Source organism: Dysidea avara, chromosome 3, assembly GCF_963678975.1.
Source record: "Dysidea avara chromosome 3, odDysAvar1.4, whole genome shotgun sequence".
In the NCBI taxonomy this organism is placed as follows: Eukaryota; Metazoa; Porifera; class Demospongiae; order Dictyoceratida; family Dysideidae; genus Dysidea; species Dysidea avara.
The window spans coordinates 5,819,583-5,847,280 of NC_089274.1; the positions used below are offsets into that span (position 1 = coordinate 5,819,583).

Genomic DNA, 27,698 nt, shown 5'->3' on the forward strand with positions numbered 1-27,698 from the left:
ACAACTTTGAAAATTGATACTACAGTGAAACCTCATTAATAGGGCCAGCTCTGGGACCAAAAGATTTGGCCTTAATAACAAGGTGGCCTTATTAATGAGGTCATAAAGTACTGCTTAGCTATGTTTGGGACCTACTAGAGGTGGCCAATATAACGAGGTGGTCTTATTAAAGAGGTGGCCACTGAGTGAGGTTTCACTGTAACAAGTTACAAGAATTTTCTGTAACTGTATACTACAACATACATGGAATACGTAGATGATGGGCTTCATATGTTAAATCATGCAGAGGAAGAATATCACAAATGAAGTATTATAATTGTGTCAAAGTTCAGAGGCAGCCAATTAACCATGATAATGTGATCACAATTTGAATTCTGTTACCTTATAACACTGCAATATTTACAATACTATAGGTGTCATAGAAGTTGTGACAAAGTGTCTCTTATAGCCAGCAACATTATGATCAAGATGCCAAGTCAAACTTGGAGACTTTGGCTCTGCTGGTACTGTACCAGGACTTTGTATAAAAGAACCTACTGACCAGATGATCAAGTTTGCCTCCATCCTGCCACTAAGAACATCAGGATATCAGGCTCCTGAGGTGATGTTGTGTTTATAGTCATCACCCTATCAGGACCTTATGAAACACTGTACACATTTGCAGTTGACATATGGTCATTTGGATGTCTGTGTTTGATTATCTGTGCTGGCAAAACTGCAGCTTTGAGACAGAGAGAGGTATACATAGTTGAATTTATTTAATGCAATGCTTCGTTATTTCTATACAGGAAGCTTCACTGTTGCTATGGGAGAAGACTACAAAAGTGAGATTCACGTACTAAACCTAAACTAATAATAAATTGAGTATTGGGTTTATCATTAATAAAAATGCACTGCATATTATTGCCATGCCTTGGACAACACCTCATCTGTATAACTGCATGAGTTATCCAAAGATTGTACTGAATGTGTTTTACGGCTGGATAGTTTTAGCAGATTATGAAATGCAAGTTATGGTAACAATTTGAGCAGTGTGAATAACATGTATTTTGTCCCATCTCAATGACTGTTAACTGCTACAGTAGGGAACAAGTTTGTACCATCATGGTAGCTCATTATGCGATCTCGAGTTCCAACCATTACATAATATAAATTCAGATGCAGTTATGTATAAGCAATATTTCTTCGAAATTGCTAGCACAACACATTTTGCATCAACTACATAGCCCCAATGCTTCATTTACTCATTCCAAAATATTATTGTATACTTAGAGCCCAACAATCATTTATTAATAGAATATGAACTTTTAATAAACCAAGAAATAACATTATGGTACCATGTCAATTACATGTAAACACATTGTTAAAAGCTTTCTCTATATGCAGGATGATGTGGTCATGAAACATATCCTGAAATACTACATTCCAAGATGCTGATGAAGTTAAAAAACTTATAATTTGTACCAATTATTCTTAGAATTCATCCGACTATTCCGGAATATTCCCCAATGTTTTTCAGTACCTATTATTCCCGAAATTATTCCGGCATAATAGACGCATGCCTAGATGAAGTTTCAACTGAATACTCTTATTTGATAATGAAACCATCCAAAGGTGGACACTATTTCCTGTCATGAAATTTGATGAGGAGACATACTGACAGCTTCCTGTTACCCAATCATTACTAGGGATGCGGCGATTATGCCGGCATAATTTCGGGCATAATAGGTATGTGTGGGAATCAGGAATTATGCTAGCATTTTGAGGTGATTATAAAGCTTTAACAGTAGGAAAATCTGCAGATTGCACAATTCCGTTAAAAAGGATCGAAATACTCTAATAGAGCAGTCAGAAACTCTAATAGAACAGTCACTGAATATTATTTACTATAATAAAGCAATCACATTGAAACGAAATACTCTAATACAGCAACCAGCAAGACTATTGGAAGCTTAAACATCAATAAAAATGGTCTGGTACAACAATAAACTGGCATTATGGTAGCATAATTTTGGGAATAATGGGCAATTCTCAAAAGCATAATAGGTGATTTTCTGAGCACTGCTCAAAAGCATAATGCTTAATTTTTGGAGCATAATAGCCTCATGCCTAATCATTACTCATATAGTTTCATTTGTAGTCAATGATTTCTGTCTCTTTATTATGTAAGTAACAGTCCCATATATATGTGATAGCTGTAACTTAGAATTAGTGTCACATTTTTGGATAACAAAAATTAGATATGTCTGAGCTAGATCCAAGAGCTGGTTTAGAGTATTGTATCTTACTGATTAAAGTTAAACACACCAGAATTTTGTTTTACAACAATTCCACACGCATCCATTATGTAGGGACTGGGTGTTATCAACCAAACCAATTTAAATGAAGTTGGAGGTATTAGGCATGGGTGATGGGTGGCATGAGAGCGAAGAGGTATGAGGGTGGCTCTAGTAAGCACAAACCAGGAGCTTAGTCTTATACAATTCAAGCCTTTAGTGCAAACTATTCAGCCAAATACCAAGATCTTCATGTTCACCAAAGCCCCTACGGCTGACAACTTGCAGACTCTGGAATAAGCAGTGGACACTTTACAATACAATTTTGAAGTAATTTGGCAGTAAAATTCAATGATGCATTTACATGGCTATATTATGCCTGTATATAGTGAAATTGAAGCATTTTGCCAAGGCTGACAAGACTAGTTGTTCAGACTTGGTAAATATTACCTCCTGATCAATTCCTTGTATTTAATCCGATAATGGCCACTACTGCCATATGGAGACTTGGCATCATAGCTCATCCATACAATAAACTTTTGTCTTGCTACAATTTGAAAAATGCAAAATAAGCTAGTACTGAAGTGAGCACGCCCATAGAGATCCCGTTTCTGGGATAACCAGGTCCTTCTTGGACTTATGCAATAGTGCAAATATAGCTGTCTCCATCAATGTATAACATTTTGTTTATCAAATAATACTTGAAGAATGATATAACTCGTCTATTATGAGTGGTTAAACTTTAGCTGGCTGCTTTATCCCAGATGTGGCATGGTGGAGACAAGTACATATATATGGGCAGGCTGCCTGGCAGGTAGACGAAAATTCGAGTTTCGGTGATTTTTTAAAATTCTATATCCGGCTGCCTGTGAGTGTTTTCTTGTTTTTGATGCTGTATGTGATGTTAGATAGACTAATATTATTCTATAATGGAAATTTTTGCAACTTAAGATGTTTCTAGGATGATTTTTAAAGGTGGAATTTTAGGTGGCGCATGTCATTTTAGGGGGATTCCTACTTAAACAATGCAACCGTATTACTCAAACTACTAGAGGCTAGGTTTGTCAGATGTCTTTTCTGGGTGGTGTGGCAAGCTCGAATGGTGGTTTCTGGCTTTGTGAAAGGCCTGGCTTGGCAAGAATCAGTGGTTTACCGGTAGATGGCCTTATATTGTTGCCCAAAATTTTTCTGTTGACTTTGTTGCATATCAGCCACTAAGAGGCCAGCACAGCCTTGTAATCTCGTGTCTGAATTTCAATTGTGGTCTGCTTCCATTGTGAAGTCTATCTCTTGCCCACCCTACCACCCTCCTCCCCTTTGTGAGCACTCGTGATCAGATGCTACTCGCTCGTCAAACTGCTCAGATATTCTATCTTATTTAGTATGAAACTCTACAAGCAGCCACAAGTACTGGAAGTGGTTTGAAAGGTAATAGATTGATGCATCTGTTGTGTAAATTTCATATATCAGCTTGCTATCCTTAGCAAGTTATGCTGACTTAAATTCTTTACAACCGTTTAGCTCAAAAGTTCTAACGTGCAATTTGGATAGTGTTTCCAAAATCCAGTCACAAATTATCAAGAACACACATTATGCACATCACCTACATACAATATATACTCCACGCAAAATGTAGTACGCTACACAAGACACATGTACATAAGTGCATCATCACAGCAGCAGCACATGCGTAATGTGCATTAAAATGTTGCTGTGCAGCACATGTGTGTAATGCCTACCAAAGCATGCACATACTCTTATCATACATTATATAAGAAAAAATTTGGAATTTTAAATTAGATTAGGGACAGTGTATAATGCTTCAATAAAAAGTACTGAAACAAGCTGGATCGGAGTAGTACATAATGTCCAAATACTGTAAAACAATAAGAAGTGAATATCCCTACTGTGCATTGAGTGTAGCACAGTAGGGATATTCACTTCTTATTGTTTTACGGTATTTGGACATTACATACTACTCCGATCCAGCTTGTTTTAGTACTTTTTATTGCAGCATTATACACTGTCCCTATTTAATTTAGCATGTGGGCTCAAATAAACTATATTTATTGACTTGCACATTGCTATATAGTTCGCCGTGAGTTGCTCTCTCTGATCGATATCAACAGCAAGTCTCGTACGCGTGTGTTTTTGGTGCAACCGGCGACCATGTGTATTCGAATAGTTTGATGCAATATACACTGGTATGGAAGCCGTACTGTAGTCTATTAACAATCAGTGGTAGTACTTTCACTGATGGCCATGGTAAAGAAGGATAAAAGGTAAGACAATAGCGCAAGCATTCTATGCTTATCAATATACCAAAGGTTTTTTCTTAAGCAAACTAGAAACGTTTCTGCGAAAAAATTAGGGCTGTAGCTATAGCCACTTTTCCGCTACGCTTGACTGAAGGCATCAGGCAGGCAGGGCAGGCAGGCAGGGCAGGCAGGGCAGGCAGGGCAGGCAGGGCAGGCAGGGCAGGCAGTAGAAAATTCTGTTGAATATTTTTTTTTCTAAATTCTGTAGCAACTTGACGCAAACGTTTCGGGTCGATCTGAAGACACTTTTGGGCTTGGTTTTACCCAACCAATACAGTCATGTCGTTGTGAGGAAAAATCGTGGCAGGTTTTTGGGTTATATTATATCACGGATTGCCCCCACACCTTTGATGTTCCTAATATACAGTACTATTGTACTGTATGATAACCTTTCACATCTCTATGTATGTAGCCATTATCATGAAGGTATATCAGAGCTTTCAGTGTTTCACCCAGGATGAATTTGATGTTATTAAATCTTGCCTCCCATCTTCCAGGCTCTTTTGAACAGTTGGTGTAGAAGTGTTTTAAACAGCTAACTTCTCTTGCTGATAAATTTGTCTATACGATTACACCTGGAATCGTAACATTATCTCATTCCAGGTTGGCCACATGTAGTTTACAGAAGTATCTGGAAATTTCCTAATACAAACACTGTTTGCCATCTGGCACATTGTCCACCAGTGTCTAGTGATGGTGGTTGTTTTGGTAAGTTGTACAGGGTTCTCCTATATTTGATGCCACAGGAATTTCTAACGTCATCCTACCAATCCTAATGAAACCCTGCACTATCACACCTCAAGCTAACCTTTGAATTGGAGGCAACTCATGGAATTCTACCCCATGAGTCTCGCATGTGGGTGCATATCCTCCCCAACCTGAAATGTATATTTTTATTTATTAATTTTGTTTGTTTTATTATTATTATTTGCACTGCTTATATATTCACAATATACAGATATTTTGAATGTAGTCTCCTAGATCTAGGGGTGGGCTTCGCTTTGGGCGGGGACAAACTTTTTCCAACTTTCCATGTGGCCATCTGTGCACTTTTTTTCTGATGCATACATTTGAGTTATCCTGATTATAATGTTCATCGTTTCCTGCCTACTTTGCATTGTGGAACCCATTTACCCTATTGCATCTACCTGGTCATCAACTACAAGCTGTCAGTAAGTAACATTATTGCATACCTCCCAACATAACCTTGTTTAAACTCCATTTAAATACATCATTGCAACTAGCTAACATATAAACTGACTTACATATTTGCATCTAAATCCAAAAGCCATGTGGGTATACGTGCAGCAGTGATATTTTTGGCCAGAAAAGACCAAATGATCATATTTAGTTTGTTTTGAATGGTACCTTATGGATAACTGAAACTAAAACTCTTGAAATCTAAGATCTAAAATTATAACTAAAATATATTGAGGATGGCAACTAAAACTAAAGCTTTAACTAAAACTATAAAAATCTAACATCTTAAACTAAAACTATAACTAAAATATATTAATGATGGTAACTAAAACTAAAACTTTAACCAAAACTATTTTCTATCTACAGCTATAACTAAAACTATTTAAAAAGTCAAATTCCTTACTAAAACAACACTATTCCATTGGGTGACGGGAAACAAGCAATATAATAATGATGGCCTAACATAGATTATAGAAAGCCCTCTATTATCTATGTCCATGGTTGACTTTTGCCTGTTACTATGGTAGCACCAAGCAGAGTACCAACAGTAGAGACACTGCATAAAGCTGGTTTCAATACAAGTTGGAAGGAAAGCCTAGTTCATGATCATGTGACGGGTATTTGAAAGCCCTATTCATAGTAGCTATAGCTGAAAAACAGCCACCATAGTATAGTTAGTGCTGAGACTACAACTCAGGGGGGTAGTGCAGTTCCACAACCCCTCCCCCTTTAAGCTTTGATTTGTACGTGTGTTTGTAATTATCTGGGGTTAACATTTTGCAGTTAGTTGTACTGTGTAGCTACGACCCCGGGTTACTGGTAAATTTTCTAGCTAAATGCTTTGTCCAGCCATCTGACAGCCATTCGTGATCATAAAATTTCAAGTGACAGAGGGTGCATGGTACATAATTATAGACGTTTAGCTAATGATAACTATGCAAAAGGTGCATTCTTTTCTCCAACTATATTATGACCCCATGCATACAGAATTATTTTATGTAGCTATAGCCTAATTGGTATCTTGGAATACTAGTACTCAGTAATGTTTACATGCATATAATTATGCAGTTCAGGGTTTATGTGTAGCTCAAGCCCTCCACTTACTGTCTATTATATATCATGTCAACTATTTGGTATCAGGATGATTAAATATGACTGGAATGGTTGTATACAATCACTGGACTGGTGGACTCAGGTTGTTTCCCTTTTTATCCAATTATTTGAACAATTAGTTGAAGCTATTGCTAGTCTCATGTAGTTATACCACTCCCCTCCACACAAAGAAAGCAGTGTGACTATGCCAGTTTTGTCAACTTTGTCCCAGCTGTAATGCCCGTTACCAATAGATGAGATAAGCAACACAGTTAACTGTCACCACTTAATTTGGCTGACTTGGATGACCATTACTTGTATATCAAGCTGCATGCATGGTTACTACACAAACATGTACTATCCCATGATAAGAAGAATGGTAGTTATTCCAAGAGAGAAGTTTTTATACTTCCATTTAAACATATTGATGTAGCTGACATTAAATTTGCTTCTGCACAGATGATTAGAAACTGATACCTACTCAACTAAGTTATGAAAAAATTGCACACAATCCTATGTAAGATGTATACAGGCAGTGCCAGATAGACAGGTCCACCTGTATATTTTACATTCAGTGTAGCAGTAGCGACTACCACTTGACCAAATATGTGCTTAAAAGAAAAAAAACTGAGTCCAGTAGTCCAGTCCAGTGATTGTATACAACCGACTGGAACATAAACAATGTTACAAGCTAATTAAGAGTGTGGAAAGCACTTCAACGTGTTCATGTCAGTATATGTTTTGCTACCCAGCCAATAGACAATTAAGTAAGCACTATACCCACTTATTATGAGCATGCTTATAGGTTATTCCATCCAACAGTACTAGTGCTTTTTTTGTCAAGTGAAATTCTGTGCATGTAGCTAGCTACACTATAAAGATGTAACTGCTTAAGTCACCATAGAGTTTAGTGTATTTTCAAATGATCGTGATTGGAACAATTTCATGTTCACAGCAGCTCAGATTTTAGAACATATTCCTATATTATGAAAGGTGAGATCTTATAAGAGGTTGTAGTCTGATGGCTACCTGTAGTATAATGTTCTGCTTATGTTGCACTCCAATGATGTGTATGCATGTTCTCTGCATGCAAGTGCCTACACTGTCATGCAGTACAAATTCGTTCATAGTCTATCCTATCGCGCAGAACAAAGCTCTGTCCTAATGTTTTTGTGGTCAATCATCTTTCCATGGATATAACATAGAATGAAGTATGGAATACAACATAAGTGGATACTTATAGAAGCATATCAAGAGCAAAACTCAGAAAAAAATTTAGAATGTTATCTAGAGCTACAGCATGCATGTCTACGCAGTTTCTCTGTCAGGTTTACTAATCACTTCTGTCACTAAATCTTGTGAACTGGCATAATGTGAAACTACATTCTGGAAACATAGATATATGTGAGCAGCTATAGTAAATATGTAAAATACAACATATGTAATATCCTTGCAATGTATATAAACTTCCGCTTTACATTCTGCGATACACTCCAAGGTGGGTATTACACAATGAGCAAAAGTGGTGTACATCTTTACACTGGTCTATGCAGAGAGGAAACAAGCATATCCTGTGAATAAATAAACTTGAAATATACATTATAGTCACCATAACAAAATTTACTTACGGCCACAGAAACGAAATGAACAGGATCAAGATCAACACCCATGTCATTGAGCCAATTTTGTTAGCAGTTTTAGTAATCATTTCTTCATGACATTCAGGACAGATAGTTCTAGTAGAGTGCTCACCAAGGTATACTACTAGTTTCTTTGATAATTTCAAATCTTTAGTGGTGACATATGACGGAAACTAAAAGAATATACCAAGCAATTTACATACGTGCATTATATACTGCGCAAAAGTGTATACCGTATTTACTCGATTTGTGCAGCACCCTTGAATAGTACCGCAGTGCGGCACTATATATTCAAAGGTCTTTATCCTTGCTTCTGAAAATAATTTTAATTGTACCACACTCTCGAATAGTACCACACTATACTTTCGTAATTACGTACTCTTTACTAGTGCTCTCATACCTTTAGTCCATCTCGATTTAAGGCATTGTCCTGGTAAAACTTAAACAGCCATCACATCATCGAAATTCCAGATATTAGTTAGTAAACTGACCACATAGCACAAGGTGTGACATGGTTGTTCTACAAGGACTTAAGTGAAAGAAATGTCCTGTGTCGAAAGAGTAAGTAGCAACGTGTTGTGATTGTTTTATAAAACTAAAATGTATAATAGCCATAGTAGTGGCAAGTTCAAAATATTAGTAGCGCACCCTCAAAGGGTTTTATCCTCATTTTTGGGCAAAAAGATAATAGTACTCCTAGGGCACAAATCGAGTAAATACGGTACTTAAATATAACTTCATAAAGTTATATCCATACTTAAATAAATAATGAAGGAATTCTATAATAGTGAAACAAGAGATGATGGTATTAAAGCATAACTCTGTGAAAAAAATCCCTACAATGCCAAAGTAAGGATTTTCCCACCAAGATATTCTGTAATATCACAAACCTACTTGGAACCTCTAAAGGTACATGCTACTGGTGAGCTTAGTATTGTGGCATAAAATGGTGGCCGTGCGCTGCTCTGTTTGGCCTCCAGCCTTGTGATTATGGGGTAGGCAGGCTGACAGACTAATTTAAAATTTGAGTTTTGATACAATGTCATATCCAACTGCCTGTAGGTGTTTTCTTGTTTTTAATGCTGTGTTTGATGACAGATGGACTAATGTTAAAAGGTGACTTTGTCATTTCTAGGGTGATTTTTAAAAATGACAATTTAAGCTGCATGTGTTATTTTAGGGCCAATCCCTACTTTAAAAGTACTACTGTACTGTTTGATACTAAAGTATTGTTTTGTTAAAGATTGACAATTTAACCACATAATTTTTTGGCATAATTTCTTAATAGTATTTCCACATGGCTACTGGTGGCTAGCTACCATTTACTTAGTGCTTGTGTATCACCAATGTTGTAACCACACAATCTTCTGTGTTTATAGAAGGTGGAAGTAACTGCAAAAATGTTATATAATGCAATACTTTTTTAAACGGTAGCAATCAGGCTTTTAGAATAAAGGCTACACCTATTTATAGTTTGGCACAGATACTTTCAGCAGGGCATTAAGTAGTAAAACATATCATATCATGACAGTTGATTTTAACTTACTGCTTTATTGCTCAAGAAGGAAAACCTTGAAACAAATTGTTGACAGCTTTCATGATACTTGAAACAATCCAAAAGAGAAAGGCTTAGCTTTTTCACATTCATTTGTTGTCTATTCACATTAATCATTGTTAAATGCCCTTGGATTATTGGGGATGTGTGGAAAACGTTGTCAAGGAATAGCATATAGATTGTGTTATTGTGATAACGTATTGTGCGAACAAGCAGAATTATGTCAGCTTCTTTCAACGTTTCCAGATTGTTTTTCAAGCCAATCCATTCTAGAGTTTGGTTTTTCTTTAGCATATGAGTAATTTCTTTTACACTTTTACCAGTTACATTACAACCAATTAGATGAAGCATCTTTAAACAAGTGTTGTCAACTAAGGCTTCTGTAAGCTCACGTATAAAGTTATCATCCACTTGCTTACAGTACGATAACACTATCCATTGAAGGTAATTTTGAGTTTTAACAAGTTTCACTACACCATCTACTGGACTTTGACTACTATTAAGATCAAAGACACATATGCTTTTGTCAGTGGAAATATTTAAGTCTTTGTTGCATTTGCTGCACTTACAATCAGTAGCTTTACTGCAAGTTAAATGATTTAGTAGATTATCTGCACCATAAGAATCCAGTCCTTTACTATGAATCATCCACTTCTTTCCACTGTGTGCTATGCAGTAGGATAAGGCAGATAAAAGTTGAGGCGCTAAAGCAGACTCTGGGACACAAAACCAACAAGTGTCTCCATAAAAAAGGTAGCTTTCACACATCTCCTTACACAGCTCAGGATTTTGTGCTTCCATAACTGCTGCTATTAGTGTAGCCTGAAATTCTCTTGAAATACAGTGAGATAAATTCTGAGAATACTGTTTTCCACCAAAGAAGCCATCAAATATTTTACATACATGATTAAACCTAATAAACGTATTGCTTACAACAGCCCACAAAAGCCAGGTAAATACCTTATAGCTTAACATTTTAACCCTCAATGCAAAATTCTTTGGAAGCAGTTCTTTAAAAGTAACATTTTTAAATTTTGTCAATCCCGCATAGAATATCCAAACCATCTCAAATTCCTTTTTGTTAAAGATATTTTGCAATTTGTTTTGCTGAAATCTTTTGCTTTGTTGAGATAGATACCAAGCTGCCAGCAATTCTTGAAGAGTTCGATGAATAAATTCATAAGTTTTGTTGATAGAACCATACTGTTTATGATTTGTTACTTGCAGTAGTCCCATCCCATCAAAACTATCAAGGCTCTCATCTCTTGAATTAAAGCAGTACGATCTAATATTTTTCTCACTGAATATCAAAGTTAAATCATTTTGCAGATGATCATAAGCCATGTTACTTAGCCGAAGTAACATATCTTCAATGTCCTTAGGTATATCATCAAAAGTGTTAATAGATGCAGTACCATGAGAACCTCTACGTTGATAAGACCTCAGTTGAATCAGCACTAAATTCTTGTACATGTCTGTAAAAGTCATTGGTAGCTGATGATTACTTTCACTGAAAATGTAGAGAGCAACACATAAATTTATGGGAACAAATACAAAACATTCTAAAAGTGGAAGGCGTTTCAACTCAGAGTAAAACTGCTGCACTAGTTTGGTATCACTTTTAAAATATGATGTTACATTATTTTTTAATTGCTGTTCCGTAAATCCGAGGATTTCAATCCTTCGTTGTATGTGCTTATACTCTAGACTTCTAATGGCGGAAGGACGACTAGTGATCAAAATTACTGCCTCAGGCATAAGATCACCAGATATAAGGCGTGTAAACAAACTGTTGTGTCGACTGCTTTCTGGTAGTTCATCCCATCCCTCTAAAATAATCAGCATGCCTTTTCCATCACATTCATAAATGTCATCAATGATCATTTTCGTTAAAGTACGTATACCCATATGCATTTCAATTAACTCATCAATTGTCTTCGCATTAGCAACTTGTTTGTCTCTCAATTGCAAAAAGACCACATATGTGAATGCTTCCAACAGCTCACCACGAGCCCATTTCATACACATTCTTTTAGCCAAATATGTTTTACCACTTCCAGGATATCCTTGTATTAAACCTACCCTGCAATTCTCAATGACTATGTCTGAATATGAATTTAGGTATATTTTAGAATAAGTACTTTCTTGTTTAAGTAAAAGGCTATAGTAGTCAAAGAAAGTAGACTCTTGGTGGTTTTCTTCACTTATTTCAATTAATGCAATGTTTATTTCATCCGATATTGGAAGGTTAAAGTCAACTTCTCCAACTTCTGTGAAAGAACTATTAGTATATCGCCTCATTAGATGGTGGCGAAAATTATTTAACGAAGAGCTTGGATAACTTTCAGGTAAACTGATCAGTTCTTCCTGCTTTAACACTTTCAGACATGATAAAAACATCTTAAAAGATTCAAACTCTCTCTCTTTTAGTATTTCAATAATATGCTTTACTTCTCTGATCTCTTCCAATTTCTCATTTTCAAAGAAATTTTTTTCTTTTAAGTATTTGAATAGCAATTCAAAATTAAGAGATTTAACAATAGTTTCTTCATTCTTCAAAACGTAATACACTGCCTTCATATTTTCTGCTATTTCACAAAAGTTATCATCCGCATACAAAATTTTAAGTAAACATTTGAATTGTCTAGAATTATGTATACTAGTCAGTAATGCATCAATCATGAGCCTGTGGATAAACAGCATACAAATATACTTGTGTAACATTAATGCCAAGGTATACTAGGGATAACCAGCTTGTCATCTATCATAATCTATGTTAAAAAAATCTTATCCCAAAATGTGAATTCACTGTACGAACTGCAAAAGAACCCATTATTTTATTTCCTTTATTACTAAATGTGAATCACTGAGTGAAAACTGAAGTATCGTGAAAAGTTTGCAGAAATAGTGGTTTACCAAGAATTAACAATGCAGAACTCACTAATGATCCCTAATTGTAATGCCTCCCTAAGGAGGCACAACCATTGTGGAGTTATAGATGACAATATGAAAAGTGATTGTGGGTTTACATTTTGTGCAAGATATGATGACATCATGATGTTATATTTGTGACAACCCATAATGAATCTATTTATGCACTAGTACAATCACTTTTATAAATATTTTTCTAAGTTGTACACCCTTGGTTCATAACCTATACTTAGAATCATCACCGTTACAGGATAATTGTAATCTAGTCTAGGAAAACTGGTCTTATTACGTACCTAAAATCAAGTCTCAAAACTGGCTACAATGAAAGGAATTATAACACATGCAGGTCATTTTTCAATACCATGGAGCTATATGGCCACATACAGTCATTCCCAGGTTGGCCAGAGCTCCATTTAGGCCCCAGACTGTTTGTATGGCTCACCCCTCAGGTTGGAAAAAGGAGCCAACGAAAGCAAACAACTCAAATTTGCTTGTTTGTCATGACTACATAAATACTTCAATTTGTTACATATAATACCTCTTTTGTGTGGGTATTCACACACATCACTTGGGGTACTACAGTAGCATATTTCCTGTATATACAGTATCTAGACTAGCATATTAAAAATTATAAGCTTAAAAATGAAGTAGGAATCCAAGCGATAAAAAGTAGTGAAACAAGAGATGAGCAATGGTAGCTATTACAGCATAGCTCAGTGGGAAATCTCTACTTTGGCATTGAATACAAAATAATTGTTACACCATGTCAAAGTAGGGATTTAACACTGAGCTATGCTGTAATAGCTACCATTGTTCATCTCTTGTTTCACTACTTTTTATCGCTTGGATCTCTACTTCATTTTTAAATTTATAATTTTTAATATACTAGTTTGTTTAGTTTCTTTGTTAAAGCATACTTATAAACATATGACTGTTTTATTAGGGTGACCGCTGCATTAGAGTATCTCGAGTCAGCCTGCAAAGATGTGCACTTACCCAAAAAGGGGTGTGGTCATCATAGTTTCGATCGATTATTAGATTAGAGTAACTCGAATCAGCCTAACAACTTGAAGGTGTGTGGTCACAATTTTATTCCTGCAATTAATCCAGTCATCACGGAAAATACTGGATTGATTGGTCACAAATACAGCTGGTGTGGTCACAAATACAGCTAGCATAAAAAGGGCGTGGTTATCATGGTCTCGATCGATACATCGATAATAGTAGAATAAAGAATGGGCATGATCTTGTGACCTATCGTGGAGTACTGGTACCTCCGTACAGTAGCGTAGCCTAAGCGCCTTAAATAATTTTGTGGCATCTATTATGAAAGTGTTGACATGGAAAATTAATGCCTCGATATGGTTTTGTTGGATGAAGAAGACAAGCAGCCTGATTGAAGATAAAAGAAAAGACAAGGTGCACAGGGCGCACACTCATTGGAACCCCAAAAGGTACATCCCATCAATGAGTTTGTTGTTGTGGTGTAAAATGGTGACTGTGTGCTGCTTCATTTGGGCTCTAGGCTTGTGACTGTGGTCAGGCAGTGAGTGAGTGAGTGAGTGAGACGAAATTTCGAGTTTTGAAAATTAAAAAAAAAATTCTATATCTGGCTGCCAGTAAGCATTTTCTTGTTTTTAATGCTACATTTGTGACCCAGTCTGGGAAACCGGGCTTATCGCCTATTTAAAAGTATGGAGAAATGCCAGTTTTAAATATTTCGTGTGCTGTAGCTTGCCAATGGTTGAAGCTATGTGTAACAAATTTTCACACGTTTTGCACCAATTTTTTACTTTCCACAGCATCCACTGTGCAAGTAGCCAACAACTAAGTTTCCCGCCACCTTAGATAGTTTTTAAACCAAGGTTGTCTGTATCAGGCAAGCTACAAAATGGGTGGAAGGCAGGGGCCTGGATGGCGGGCAAAATGGTATTCAAAAATTGAAAAGGAAGGCGTAGGGAGAAAATGAATGCCATTACACAGAATGTGTCTATGGTCACCCATTACCTCATCACAAGTTGCACAGAGCGTATCTTCCTAACAATAACCCGTATCCTGCTTCATATCCCTCCATGAGTAGTATGTACATGCAAGGGCAGCCAATGTCAATGGGTACACCTTATTACCACCAGTCGATGATGATCCCCATGTACCAGTATCCGCCAAACATGATAAATTATATCCAAATTACATGCCTTCACCAGCTTATCCAAGTCAAGTTCCACATATGGTCATGGGCTATCAACGGCCTCATTCACCTTCTCCATTGTGGACCCCACCTGGTGTGTTCTTTGGAGCTGATCTACACTCGTCAAATAGTTCATTAGGGGAGTTTGGAGTCAAGAAACAGACAAAATACACCAGCAGTTACATCAAGATGGAGAAGATGCCTTACACCATTTTGGTACGCCATTCTGTGTAATGGTGTACCAAAATGCAGTTTTCACGCATACGTAGTTCCATGCTCCCTTCTCGAATTGGAACCATTTTTATACTGCAAACACCCTACACCTTCAGGATCCCACATACCACATTTGAGCAAGATTGTTTAACGCAATCATGAAATATAAACCTTCAAAATTCAGCTTAATTTCTTTGTTTTTATTTTCTTTGTTTGGGGGGCTTAAATTCTTCTTTCACACACTTTACAAAAACCATTATAAAACACAAATGTGTAGCTCAATTGTCTTGAACTTTAGTACACTTTAAGAACATATTGTGGCACAACGATGTATCAAGTTAGGTGCAACTCTGTTTAATATTCATAGAGTAATGGATGATTATTTGCATTAAAAAAGGCCGACTTGTTGTCACGCCCACAGGGTAAACCACTTGGGAAAATAACTTAAAAATCGGTATGCATGTAGATTAACCATCATAGCTCATACCTTTTGTACCTTTAAAAGAAATTACATTGACGGCGACAGAGTTACAAGGCAAAAACCAAATCGCAGGGTCAAAATACCCTAATAGAACAGTCATTGTGGGGTCATAAAAATGTTGAAAAATGCTGACGAGCATTCGAACCAGGGACTTCCATACTGAACACCCAAATCCTTAACCACTGAGCTGCTGCTATCACTGCTGTTTATTTCTACTTTATACTAGCTAAATCTACTCAATAATCAAGTTCATAATTTCATAGATCTACCAATGGAAGATCCTAGAACATTCTACAAAAATTATGAAAGTATCTGTGTCATACACCAGTGTGGGGGCAGGCGACATACTCGTTTTACGGAACCAGAAAATGCCATTTTCATGCATCTGTTGCAGTCTCTTTACAGGTGAGACCCAGCCTTCGATATGCAGCAGCTAATAGTGAGAATGGAGCTCGTGTAGACATTTATGCTTCAGGATTCTGGGGGGAAAGCAAACATCTGAAGGCATGTTTTATGTCGAAGTTAAGGCATAGATTATATATTCCCTACCCTATGGCTAGCTAGGTTATTGCACCTTCATATCGTGGTACCCAAGTATCCTCACCGTAGTTTATCAATGTTTTGATGTGAGAAACAACGGAAGTATGAACAACAAAATTGAGATGGGCCACTTGGATTTTTAACATCAAGGAGTGGTATGGGTCATGCTGCTCAGTGCTGTATTTTACAGAAGACTTGCTCTCCTTGTCTCTCTTCAGAAGGAGTAGTGTCATATTGTTCTGTGATGTCAGGGTGGTGGCAAGGGTTGCTGGTATCTAAATAAAGAAAGTTTCCATGTATCCGTAGCTCCATAGTGCTTGAACGGTATAAGTAACAATTTCTGCAGTGGAAGCTTCCTCAGGGTAGGGCATCTCCCATTCCTAGTTTGAGTCGAATCTGCCCAGCTATCATTGGGGTATATGCATCTTCAAAATTCATCTTATTTCAGTTCTTCATATAGCCACGCAGTCTTCGATGTCCTATAGTAAAGGGGAAAATGTTAGAAGGAATTATCAAGGTCATCCATAGGCTGGCTTTGGAACTTGCAATTACAAAAAGAAGTGGTATCTGCACAAAAAAAAACAACCAAGCTATGAAAAAAGGTGTAGCCTCAAAAAGCCTGGGTGAAGAGAGTTGTGAAATCAAAGGTGGTGGCCAACAAATGGCTGCAGTGATGTTAATACTAATAAAATTTAATAATGGCCGTGTTGATTGTTAAAGTTTATTAGTATTAGCTATTGATGGCCTTAGAAAAATCAAAATATACGACATCAGTTGGGAGTCCCTGATCCAAAGCAGAAGTCCAATCATTTAAAGCACATAAAAGGTGAGTACAGCATGACCATGAGGAATAAACCCATGTTGTTTGTCTGATAATAAGTTATGATTGAAGAGGTGAGATAATAGAGTGTCTTTAACTATTGATTCTAATAATTTAATAATCACTGAAGTTAAGTACACCGGGTGATAGTTATTAACTTTAACTTTGCTCCCTTTCTTAAAAATCAGTGTGATGTGTCCAATCTTCATTCGTTTGGCAACAATCCACTATCAAGGGATTTGGTAAACAACATAGACAAAGGAATACATAACTGGTCAGCACAGTTTTTTTAGAATTATAGGAGGCCATCCATCAGGTCCAGGTGATTTGTCACACTTCAGAGACTGCAATTTCTCAAACAGTATAGTTGGGGTGACTTCAACAGAAGACAAAAAGGGAAGGTCATCTCTGGATGTAGCAAAAATTGGAACAGTATTAGGATCTTAATCAACAAACACAAATCACTAGACTAGAATATCTCGAATCAACCTACCAACTTAGAGGTGTGTGGTCACAAATACAGCTAGCATAAAAGGGGCGTGATCATTGTGGTCTCGATCGATAGTATGTAGAAAAAAAAAGGGTGCGATCTTGTGACCTATAGTGGAGTACCGGTACCTCCATACAGTAGCATAGTCTAAGTGCTTTAAATAATTTTGTGGCATCTACAATAAAGAAACTATTAATATGGAAAATTAACACCTTGATATGGTTTCATTGGATGAAAAAGAAGACAAGCAGCCTGATTGAAGATAAAAGAAAAGACAAGGCGCACAGGGTGTACACTCGTCGGAACCCCAAAAGGCACATCTCACCGGTGAGTTTGTTGTTGTGGTGTAAAATGGTGACTGTGTGCTGCTTCGTTTGGGCTCTAGGCTTGCAACTGTGGTCAGTGAGACGAAATTTCGAGTTTTGACGATTCTTAAAAAATTCCATATCCGGCCACCAGTAAGCGTTTTCTTGTTTCTAATGCTACATTTTATGTTATATGGACTAATATTATTCTGTAAAGGTAATTTTTGTCGCGTAAGAAGTTTCTAAGCTGGTTTTTAAAGGCGGTATTTTTGGTGGTATGTGTCACTTTTGATGCAAACCCTACTTAAATAGTACTACCGTACTGTTTGATTTATGCTTAGGTTTTAGTTTAAGTAAACTAAAACAACACTAGTAAAAATAGAGTGTGCTAAAAAAGCTAATGCATAAGGTCCAAGTGTTGTCACACAAAGACTAAGTTACTACACTATTCACTGTACGCTATTTGCTGCTGCTTGTTTTGCGCAAATTGGAGCCAAAGCTGCTTAAGTTGTTCATTAGATACAAATTGCATTTTTATACCTGGTTTGTATGCTAATCAAGGTGATAATCATGACCCAGGAGCTTAAGTGCTAACTAAGGGTGCATATATCAGCAAAACCCAATGCAGTCATGGTGCACTCTAGGTACACTCACCTGATAGGTGAAAGAACTACAGAGCACTCAACCTGTTCCTTTGATAAAAACCTGTGCTATAAATCTCCAGTCATTTTAGCCACTTTTGCATTGAACTTGACCTAATCATCTCTACACATTCCGCTTTCATTTCAAATAACAACCCTTGTCCTCCCTGCCACCCCCTATTCACCAGCCCTATTCGAGCTCACCTGATACTGGAGATGTACTGATAATTGGTTAGTGTCTACTAAGGAAACCTACTTCATCAACCTGTTATCAAAGAACTTATCTACTACTACAGTTGGTACTTATCTACAGTAACTTAGTTAGAAGGTAGCTTGTTACTAAGTCTCCCATGCCAGCTAAATTAGTGCCTTGTTTTCGTTCCTCAAAAACATGGTTTCATATAGCAGCTGCTATCTATTTAGTGTCCAAGGCTTGTTTATTACATGTAAACACACTATCCTACTGAAGCTTTTTTACTCTGGATTTCGATAGTCACAAAGCTAATGGAAATGACTAAAACATAGGAAAACAGACTCGCAAACAGACTGGCTTGTTCAAGACTAAAACTAGTATAGCTCACAGTATAACATCCCAAAACAATAACGAGTACAATAAACGTCTTGCAGAAGCCTTTGAACACAACTTTTAAGTGTGCTCAAGCTGGTATCAAGCCCTGCACTTTAACTCAAATTAATGAGAGGCTGTGCAATAATGGCAAAACCTATATCTTTATATGTACCACTAGTGTGGGCATTCAAAGGCATAGCTTTGGGTTTAGCTCACATATTTCCCGGGCAATATCATGGGAGCATGGTTTGTTCATGGCTTGGATGCCCAACCAGGTCAAAGATACAATACGCTTTGACTTGTCATATTGAACGACATGAAGCGTCTAATTATGGGTTTCGGGTTTACAGCCTAGGCTAGGCTCAGTGTAGTTGCTAAGTTTCGATTAGTTGACAGTTACTAAACAATGAATTATCAGTAAAATAATTGTTTGGATAGTGCGTGAACTCGTATTTCTACCTACCACGTGTCAGCTATTGAGCAGACCACAAAACAAAACTAAATTTAAATGGGTGAGTAACTTATAGTCCTAACCACTTAACTTAATATATTAACTTACTTATTGTTCCAATAGCGAAGTTAGTAGGTTTAATGTAGTACAAAATGCTAAAAAAAAAAAAAACGGATCCCACAATCGCATTTTTTCTGGCACTGTGTGTATAGCATAATGACATATGAATAACGTTTTAACAACTATTAGCACACGCTATTAAAATCACTATCGATCATCAGATACTGATGTATACAACAACACAGAGCTGTACATCCATATTGAACAATACCCAGGTTGGCCTGAGTACCTATCAGTTAGCACATTACCCACTATAGTATCAGGGATGGATCCAGGGAAGGGGAACATACAAGCTCAGATTAGGCATGAGGCTATTATGCTCCAAAAATTGAGCATTATGCTTTAGAGCAGTACTAAAAAAATCACCTATTATGCTTTTGAGAATTGCCCATTATTCCCAAAATTATGCCACCATAATTGGCCAGTTTATTGCTGTATCAGGCCATTTTCATTGATGTTTATGTTTCTAATAGTTTTGAATTCTTTAGCTGGTTGCTGTATTAGAGTATTTCGTTTCAATGTGACTGCTTTATTAGAGTAAATAATAAATCTAATCCAAAACAGCCAAGCTGTAAAAAAAGTGTGCGGCCCTCAGAAAGGCTATGGTGAAAAAAGATGTGAAATCCAAGGTGGCGGCCAAGAAATGGCTGTGATGGTAGGTTAATGGTAAAAATTTTAATAATGACAATTCGGGTAAATTTTGTGAAGCAGCACAAAAATTCACCTGAATTGTCGTTATTAAAATTTTTACCATTAACCTACCATCACAGCCATTTCTTGGCCGCCACCTTGGATTTCACATCTTTTTTCACCATAGCCTTTCTGAGGGCCGCACACTTTTTTTACAGCTTGGCTGTTTTGGATTAGATTTCATTTCTTTTTGTATTTGTATAACCCAAAGCCGGCCTATGGCCAGCTTTGGGACTTTTTTAACCTATGTTTTTTTTCTTTACTACAGGAAGAAGTAAAGATGAAGTAGATATACTTTAAATATTTTATCAGTAAATGTACAAAATTATATATAATATACATATGTGACCGGATTTGTAAAAAGGGGTCTTCCACACACATCCAATTTGCCAACTTTGACAATTGATAGCTTCAGATTGGAAAGAGCTATTGCCTTGAAATTTGGGCAGTGGTGATTTCTTTGCAGCTGAACTCTCCACATGATGGTTTCTTTGTAGCTGAACTCTCTACAAGGCAATTTCTTCTAGCTGATCTCTCTACAGGGAGATTTGTTTGTAGCTGAACTATCTACAAGGTAACTTCTTCTAGCTGATCTCTCTACAGGGTGATTTGTTCGTAGCTGAATTCTGTACAGGTGATTTGTTTGCAGCTGAGCTCTTTACAAAATGGTTTCTTTGTAGCTGAACTCTCTACAAAGTAACTTCTTCTAACTGATCTTTCTACAGGGTGATTTGTTTGTAGCTGAACTATCTACAATGTAATTTCTTCTAGCTGATCTCTCTACAGGGTGATTTGTTTGTAGCTGAATTCTGTACAGGTGATTTGTTTGCAGCTGAGCTCTTTACAGAATGGTTTCTTTGTAGCTGAACTCTCTACAAAGTAACTTCTTCTAACTGATCTTTCTACAGGGTGATTTGTTTGTAGCTGAACTATCTACAAGGTCATTTCTTCTAGCTGATCTCTCTACAGGGTGATTTGTTTGTAGCTGAATTCTGTACAGGTGATTTGTTTGCAGCTGAGCTCTTTACAGAATGGTTTCTTTGTAGCTGAACTCTCTAAAAGGTAACTTCTTCTAACTGATCTTTCTACAGGGCAATTTGTTTGTAGCTGAATTCTGTACAGGTGATTTGTTTGCAGCTGAGCTCTTTACAGAATAGTTTCTTTGCAGCTGAACTCTCTACATGGTGGTGTCCTTGTAGCTGAACTCTCTACAAAGTAATTTCTTCTAGCTGATCTCTCTACAGGGTGATTTGTTTGTAGCTGAATTCTGTACAGGTGATTTGTTTGCAGCTGAGCTCTTTACAGAATAGTTTCTTTGTAGCTGAACTCTCTACAAGGTAACTTTTCTAGCTGATGTCTCTACAAGGTGGCTAGTTTGTAGCTGAACTCTCTAGATGGTGGTTTCTTTTTGTAACTGAACTTTCTACAAGGTGACTTCTTCTAGCTGATCTTTCAATAGGGTGATTTGTTTGTAGCTTCACTCTCTACAAGGTAACTTCTTCTAGCTGATCTCTCTACAGGGAGATTTGTTTGTAGCTGAACTCTCTACAGGTGATTTGTTTGAAGCTGAACTTTCTAAATGATGGTTTCTTTGTAGCTGAACTCTCTACAAGTTAACTTCTTCTAGCTGATCTCTCTACAGGGTGATTTGTTTGTAGCTGAATTCTGTACAGGTGATTTGTTTGCAGCTGAGCTCTTTACAGAATGGTTTCTTTGTAGCTGAACTCTCTACAAGGTAACTTTTCTAGCTGATGTCTCTACAAGGTGGCTAGTTTGTAGCTGAACTCTCTACATGGTGGTTTCTTTGTAACTGAACTTTCTACAAGGTGACTTCTTCTAGCTGATTTTTCAATAGGGTGATTTGTTTGTAGCTGAACTCTCTACAAGGTAACTTCTTCTAGCTGATCTCTCTACAGGGAGATTTGTTTGTAGCTGAACTCTCTACAGGTGATTTGTTTGAAGCTGAACTTTCTAAATGATGGTTTCTTTGTAGCTGAACTCTCTACAAGTTAACTTCTTCTAGCTGATCTCTCTACAGGGTGATTTGTTTGCAGCTGAGCTCTTTACAGAATGGTTTCTTTGTAACTGAACTTTCTACAAGGTGACTTCTACAAGCTGATTTTTCAATAGGGTGATTTGTTTGTAGCTTCACTCTCTACAAGGTAATTTCTTCTAGCTGATCTCTCTACAGGGTGATTTGTTTGTAGCTGAATTCTGTACAGGTGATTTGTTTGCAGCTGAGCTCTTTACAGAATGGTTTCTTTGTAGCTGAACTCTCTAAAAGGTAACTTTTTCTAACTGATCTTTCTACAGGGCAATTTGTTTGTGGCAGAATTTTCTACAGGGTGATTTCTTTGCAGCTGAACTCTCTACATGGTGGTTTCTTTGTAGCTGAACTCTCTACAAGGTAACTTCTTCTAGCTGATTTTTCAATAGGGTGATTTGTTTGTAGCTTCACTCTCTACAAGGTAATTTCTTCTAGCTGATCTCTCTACAGGGTGATTTGTTTGTAGCTGAACGATCTACAAGGTAACTTCTTCTAGCTGATCTCTCTACAGGGTGGTTTCTTTGTAGCTGAACTCTCTAAAAAGTAACTTCATCTAACTGATCTTTCCACAGGGCAATTTGTTTGTGGCTGTATTTTCTACAGGGTGATTTGTTTGCAGCTGAACTTTCTACATGGTGGTTTCTTTGTAGCTGAACTCTCTACAAAGTAATTTCTTCTAGTTGATCTCTCTACAGGGTGATTTGTTTGTAGCTGAATTCTGTACAGGTGATTTGTTTGCAGCTGAGCTCTTTACAGAATGGTTTCTTTGTAGCTGAACTCTCTAAAAGGTAACTTCTTCTAACTGATCTTTCTACAGGGCAATTTGTTTCTGGCAGAATTTTCTACAGGGTGATTTCTTTGCAGCTGAACTCTCTACATGGTGGTTTCTTTGTAGCTGAACTCTCTACAAGGTGATTTCTTCTAGCTGATCTCTATACAGGGTGATTTGTTTGTAGCTGAACTCTACAAGTTAACTTCTTCTAGCTGATCTCTCTACATAGTGATTTGTTTGTAGCTGAATTCTATATAGGTGATTTGTTTGCAGCTGAGCTCTTTAAATAATGGTTTCTTTGTAGCTGAACTCTCTCAAGGTAACTTCTTCTAGCTGATGTCTTTACAGGGTCACTAGTTTGTAGCTGAATTCTCTACATGGTGGTTTCTTTGTAACTGAACTCTCTACAAGGTAACTTTTTCTAGCTCATCTTTCTACAGGGTGATTTATTTGTAGCTGAATTCTTTACAGGTGATTTGTTTGCAGCTGAGCTCTTTAAAGAATGGTTTCTTTGTAGCTGAACTATCTACAAGGTAACTTCTAGCTGAAGTCTCTACAAGGTCACTAGTTTGTAGCTGAGCTCTCTACATGGTGGTTTTTTTTGTAACTGAACTCTCTACAAGGTGACCTCTTCTAGCTGATCTTTCTACAGGGTGATTTGTTTGAAACTGAACTCTCTACAAGGTAACTTCTTCTAGCTGATCTCTCTACAGGGAGATTTGTTTGTAGCTGAATTCTCTACATGATGGTTTCTTTGTAGCTGAACTCTCTACAAGGTAACTTCTAGCTAATCTCTCTACATGGAGATTTGTTTGTAGCTGATCTTTCTACAGGGTGATTTGTTTGAAGCTGAACTCTCTACAAGGTAACTTCTTCTAGCTGATCTCTCTACAGGGAGATTTGTTTGTAGCTGAACTCTCTACATGATGGTTTCTTTGTAGCTGAACTATCAACAAGGTAACTTCTTCTAGCTGATCTCTCTACAGGGTGATTTGTTTGTAGCTGAATTCTGTACAGGTGATTTGTTTGCAGCTGAGCTCTTTACAGAATGGTTTCTATGTAGCTGAACTCTTTACAAGGTAACTTCTTCTAGCTGATGTCTCTACAGGGTCACTAGTTTGTAAATGAATTCTCTACATGGTGGTTTCTTTGTAACTGAACTCTCTACGAGGTAACTTCTTCTAGCTGATCTTTCTATAGGGTGACTTGTTTGTAAACGAATTCTCTACATGGTGGTTTCTTTGTATCTGAACTCTCTACATTGTGGTTTCTTTGTAGCTGAACTCTACAAGGTGATTTCTTCTAGCTGAATTATCTCTTTCTATAGTTGCATGAATTCCCTACAAGGTAACTTCTTCTAGCTGATCTCTCTACAGGGTGAATTGTTTGTGGCTGATCTCTCTACAGGGTGGCTTGTTTGTAGCTGATCTCTATACAGGTTACTTGTTTCTAGCTGATCTCTTGAATTCTCTTCGGGTGACTGCTCTATTAGGATGACTGCTCTATTAGGATGACTGCTCTATTAGAGTATCTCGATCTCGCACTTGCTACACTAAGTTGGATTTCGTGTTATAACTCCGTGGTTTTAAGTCTGATTCTTCTACACCATTGAAGAGCCTTTCTAAGATGATAACTCCATCTGTACAGCGATTTTCAAAGCATTACCCCAAGCGGTTTACCTGGTAGGCGTGGCAAGCAGTCGTTTTTTATTAGCTAATCTCGATTGCGTAATTGTTACACACTGTTGGTTTTTTCGTTGTATCTTCCTGGTTTTTAGCTCGATTTCTTTCAAACCACAAAAGGTTTGAGGTTCAATAGTTAACCTATTCACCCACCGATTTTCAGCTTCTTCCCATACGCGGTTTACCCTGTAGGCGTGACAACATATTGGTGTTAATTTTCGTGAATAATCGTTCATAACTCTTTGCCTGTTTATCGTATTCCAGCCAAAGTTGGTACCGAGATGCGCCTTTATATCCCCCTTCTGTGTGCCAAATTTCAAGGCAATCGGATATGGCGTGCGAGTTTTATAGCAGTTTTTGTAAGTGTGCGACAAGAAAAAGAAAAATAAGAAGAAGAAAAAAAAAACGAAGAAACTGAGCCAATTTTTGAAGTCGCATATCTCGGAAACGCGCGAAGCGATTTCGCTCAAATTTGGAATGTGGAGTGCTGCAGTTGGGGGGCATATCCACAGCAAAAATCGTCTTGTTTCATCAAGGAAGCACGGAGCTACGAAAATTGCGTTTTCTTCCTTCCTGTCAATATACTCACGGGTGTTACGCGCCGGCTTCTTGGGCCGCACGACACACTACCGTGTGTCTTGATTCAGTGACTGCTCTATTAGAGTTTCTGACTGCTCTATTAGAGTATTTCAATCTTTCTTAATGGAATTGTGCAATCTGCAGATTTTCCTACTGTTAAAGTTTTATAATCACCTCAAAATGCTAGCATAATTCCTGATTCCCACACATACCTATTATGCTCGAAATTATGCTGGCATAATCGCCGCATCCCTAGCTCAGATACACATAATCAAAAAGGGGAATCCACTCTGAGACATGCATTTCAGCTATATAGTTATCCACAGTCTGTTTACAAAAGGGTTAGCTGATGGAATATTTTTCAATATAGCTGATAATAGTAGTCTTTCTTGACTTACATGTTATGTCACAACTTTACAGTATCCAGCACTGAAGGTCTGACAGCAACATGAATTGGCAATAAGTGTGTGATATATATGTAGTAATTCAGTGGGTAAGTAGAATTCAAGGAAAACGGGAATGGGACGAGAATGGAAAGTGGAAATGACTCAGCCTGATAAAGGTCACCATGCAATATACAGGTTGGATTTTGCAGCACAATGTTTCTTTGCAACATCATTTTGATCCTTTCGCTGAAACGATCAAAACACTCTAATAGAGCAGTCACTTGCATTAAAAATACTTTAATAGAGCAGTCAAGAATGTTGTTAACTATTCTACCAGGGACCCATATTGATGGCCTATAGCTGTCATAGATTAGGTATATAGGCTAGCTAACTCATCAACATTGAAAGTCCCTTGAAACCTTACAAAGGATTCTAATTAACTGACAGTACCTGCATATAGATGCAGGAAGTTGAAGCAATTGATTGATTGATTTTTATTTTAACCTCACGGTATTTGGCAAAAGCCATTTTCCCCTACCAGAGCACACACAAAAAAAATAAACACAGTAATTTCAAAATGCTTCCACTCTTTCCTGTTGTCTTATAGTCAGTTTTCATATTCTTAATCTTTTGTCTACATTGTACCCAGTCTCTTTCATATCCTAATTTTGCCATTTTACTAGCTACCTTCTCAAAGACAGTTTAGTTTCTTCTGGCTCCATCAAGTTGGTGTTGAATCTTATCATCACTCTAGGTTGTAATTACCGATTTTACTTCACTGTTAGTCCACGATAAGCCTTGAGTCGGCGGAGTCGCCGGCATAGTTACACTGGATTAACAGCTGTCGCCTGTTTACAATTACACTAATGTTCTAGCTAAGTGGTTTTAAACGGCTTCAAAACTACCTGCTGAGGTGATTTGTCTACTCAAACCACTATGGAATGCGCTTACACTAGCACTTGTAAAAACCCTTTGAAAAACTGTCCCGGTCTTGGTTAAACCTTTTACTTTGCTGTCTGGGAGACAGCTTCGCTTGCGACTGAAGTACTTTTAGCTATTTAATGTACAAACAATCAACTTACTTGTTTTTTTCACACGATTCCTGTTTATTGGCAATGAGCCTACATTTCTTTTCGCTTATCAACCTACTCTCTCTAAGGCTGTGGAGAATGTCTTCAATGTCGTATGTGACATCGTAGATCTCTTCGTACAGTTTTGAAAACGTGAGTTTTAGTACTTCTTTTTCTTTCATAAATGAATCAGCACAGTGAAAGTGAAACGTACAACCTAAATCGGGTAAAAAGATTTATGAGAAGTTTAACCAGAAACAACAATCACGTGACACTTCGTTTACTTTAAAATTATTTCCGGTTGCAGGCACTGGGAACGACCACAATCACAAATTTAATTTGTGCTGCCCCACGTGGGCACTACAGTGGAAATGAACGGAAATTGGGAACTGAAATGTTTAAAACTTTATATTATAGATGTAGCTAGAGTTTTTCACTTAAATCATCATTGGACTCAGTGACCTATCCCTTAACAATTTTTTTGCGCTGCTGCTGTAGGTATTGTGGTAAGTAGATACATTAGGTTTCTATGGTAATTATGTAATTGATGTGATGTAACCACATAATGTATGATGCATCCTTAGAGTTGTTGTAGGCTTATGAGTTAATTGTTGTGCAATTTGTGCTCTCTAGTTATTTTATG

General features: G+C 37.2%; 1 protein-coding gene across 2 annotated transcripts; it reads right to left on the reverse strand.

Moving 5' to 3' along the window:
- Positions 1 to 8,219: 8,219 nt before the first annotated feature.
- Positions 8,220 to 27,312, reverse strand: LOC136249062 (protein NLRC3-like). Of its 2 annotated transcripts, XM_066040963.1 has the most exons (4): positions 27,068 to 27,312; positions 10,073 to 12,767; positions 8,515 to 8,699; positions 8,220 to 8,457 (listed from the first exon to the last, which is right to left on the reverse strand). In XM_066040963.1, exons 1-4 carry the CDS (start codon positions 27,235 to 27,237, stop codon positions 8,361 to 8,363), a joined length of 3,147 nt encoding a protein of 1,048 aa, XP_065897035.1. In that variant the 5' UTR covers positions 27,238 to 27,312; the 3' UTR covers positions 8,220 to 8,360. The 2 variants fall into 2 exon arrangements, with proteins under 2 accessions (XP_065897035.1, XP_065897036.1); XM_066040964.1 differs by lacking the exon at positions 8,220 to 8,457 and having other exon boundaries at positions 8,549 to 8,674.
- Positions 27,313 to 27,698: the final 386 nt, after the last annotated feature.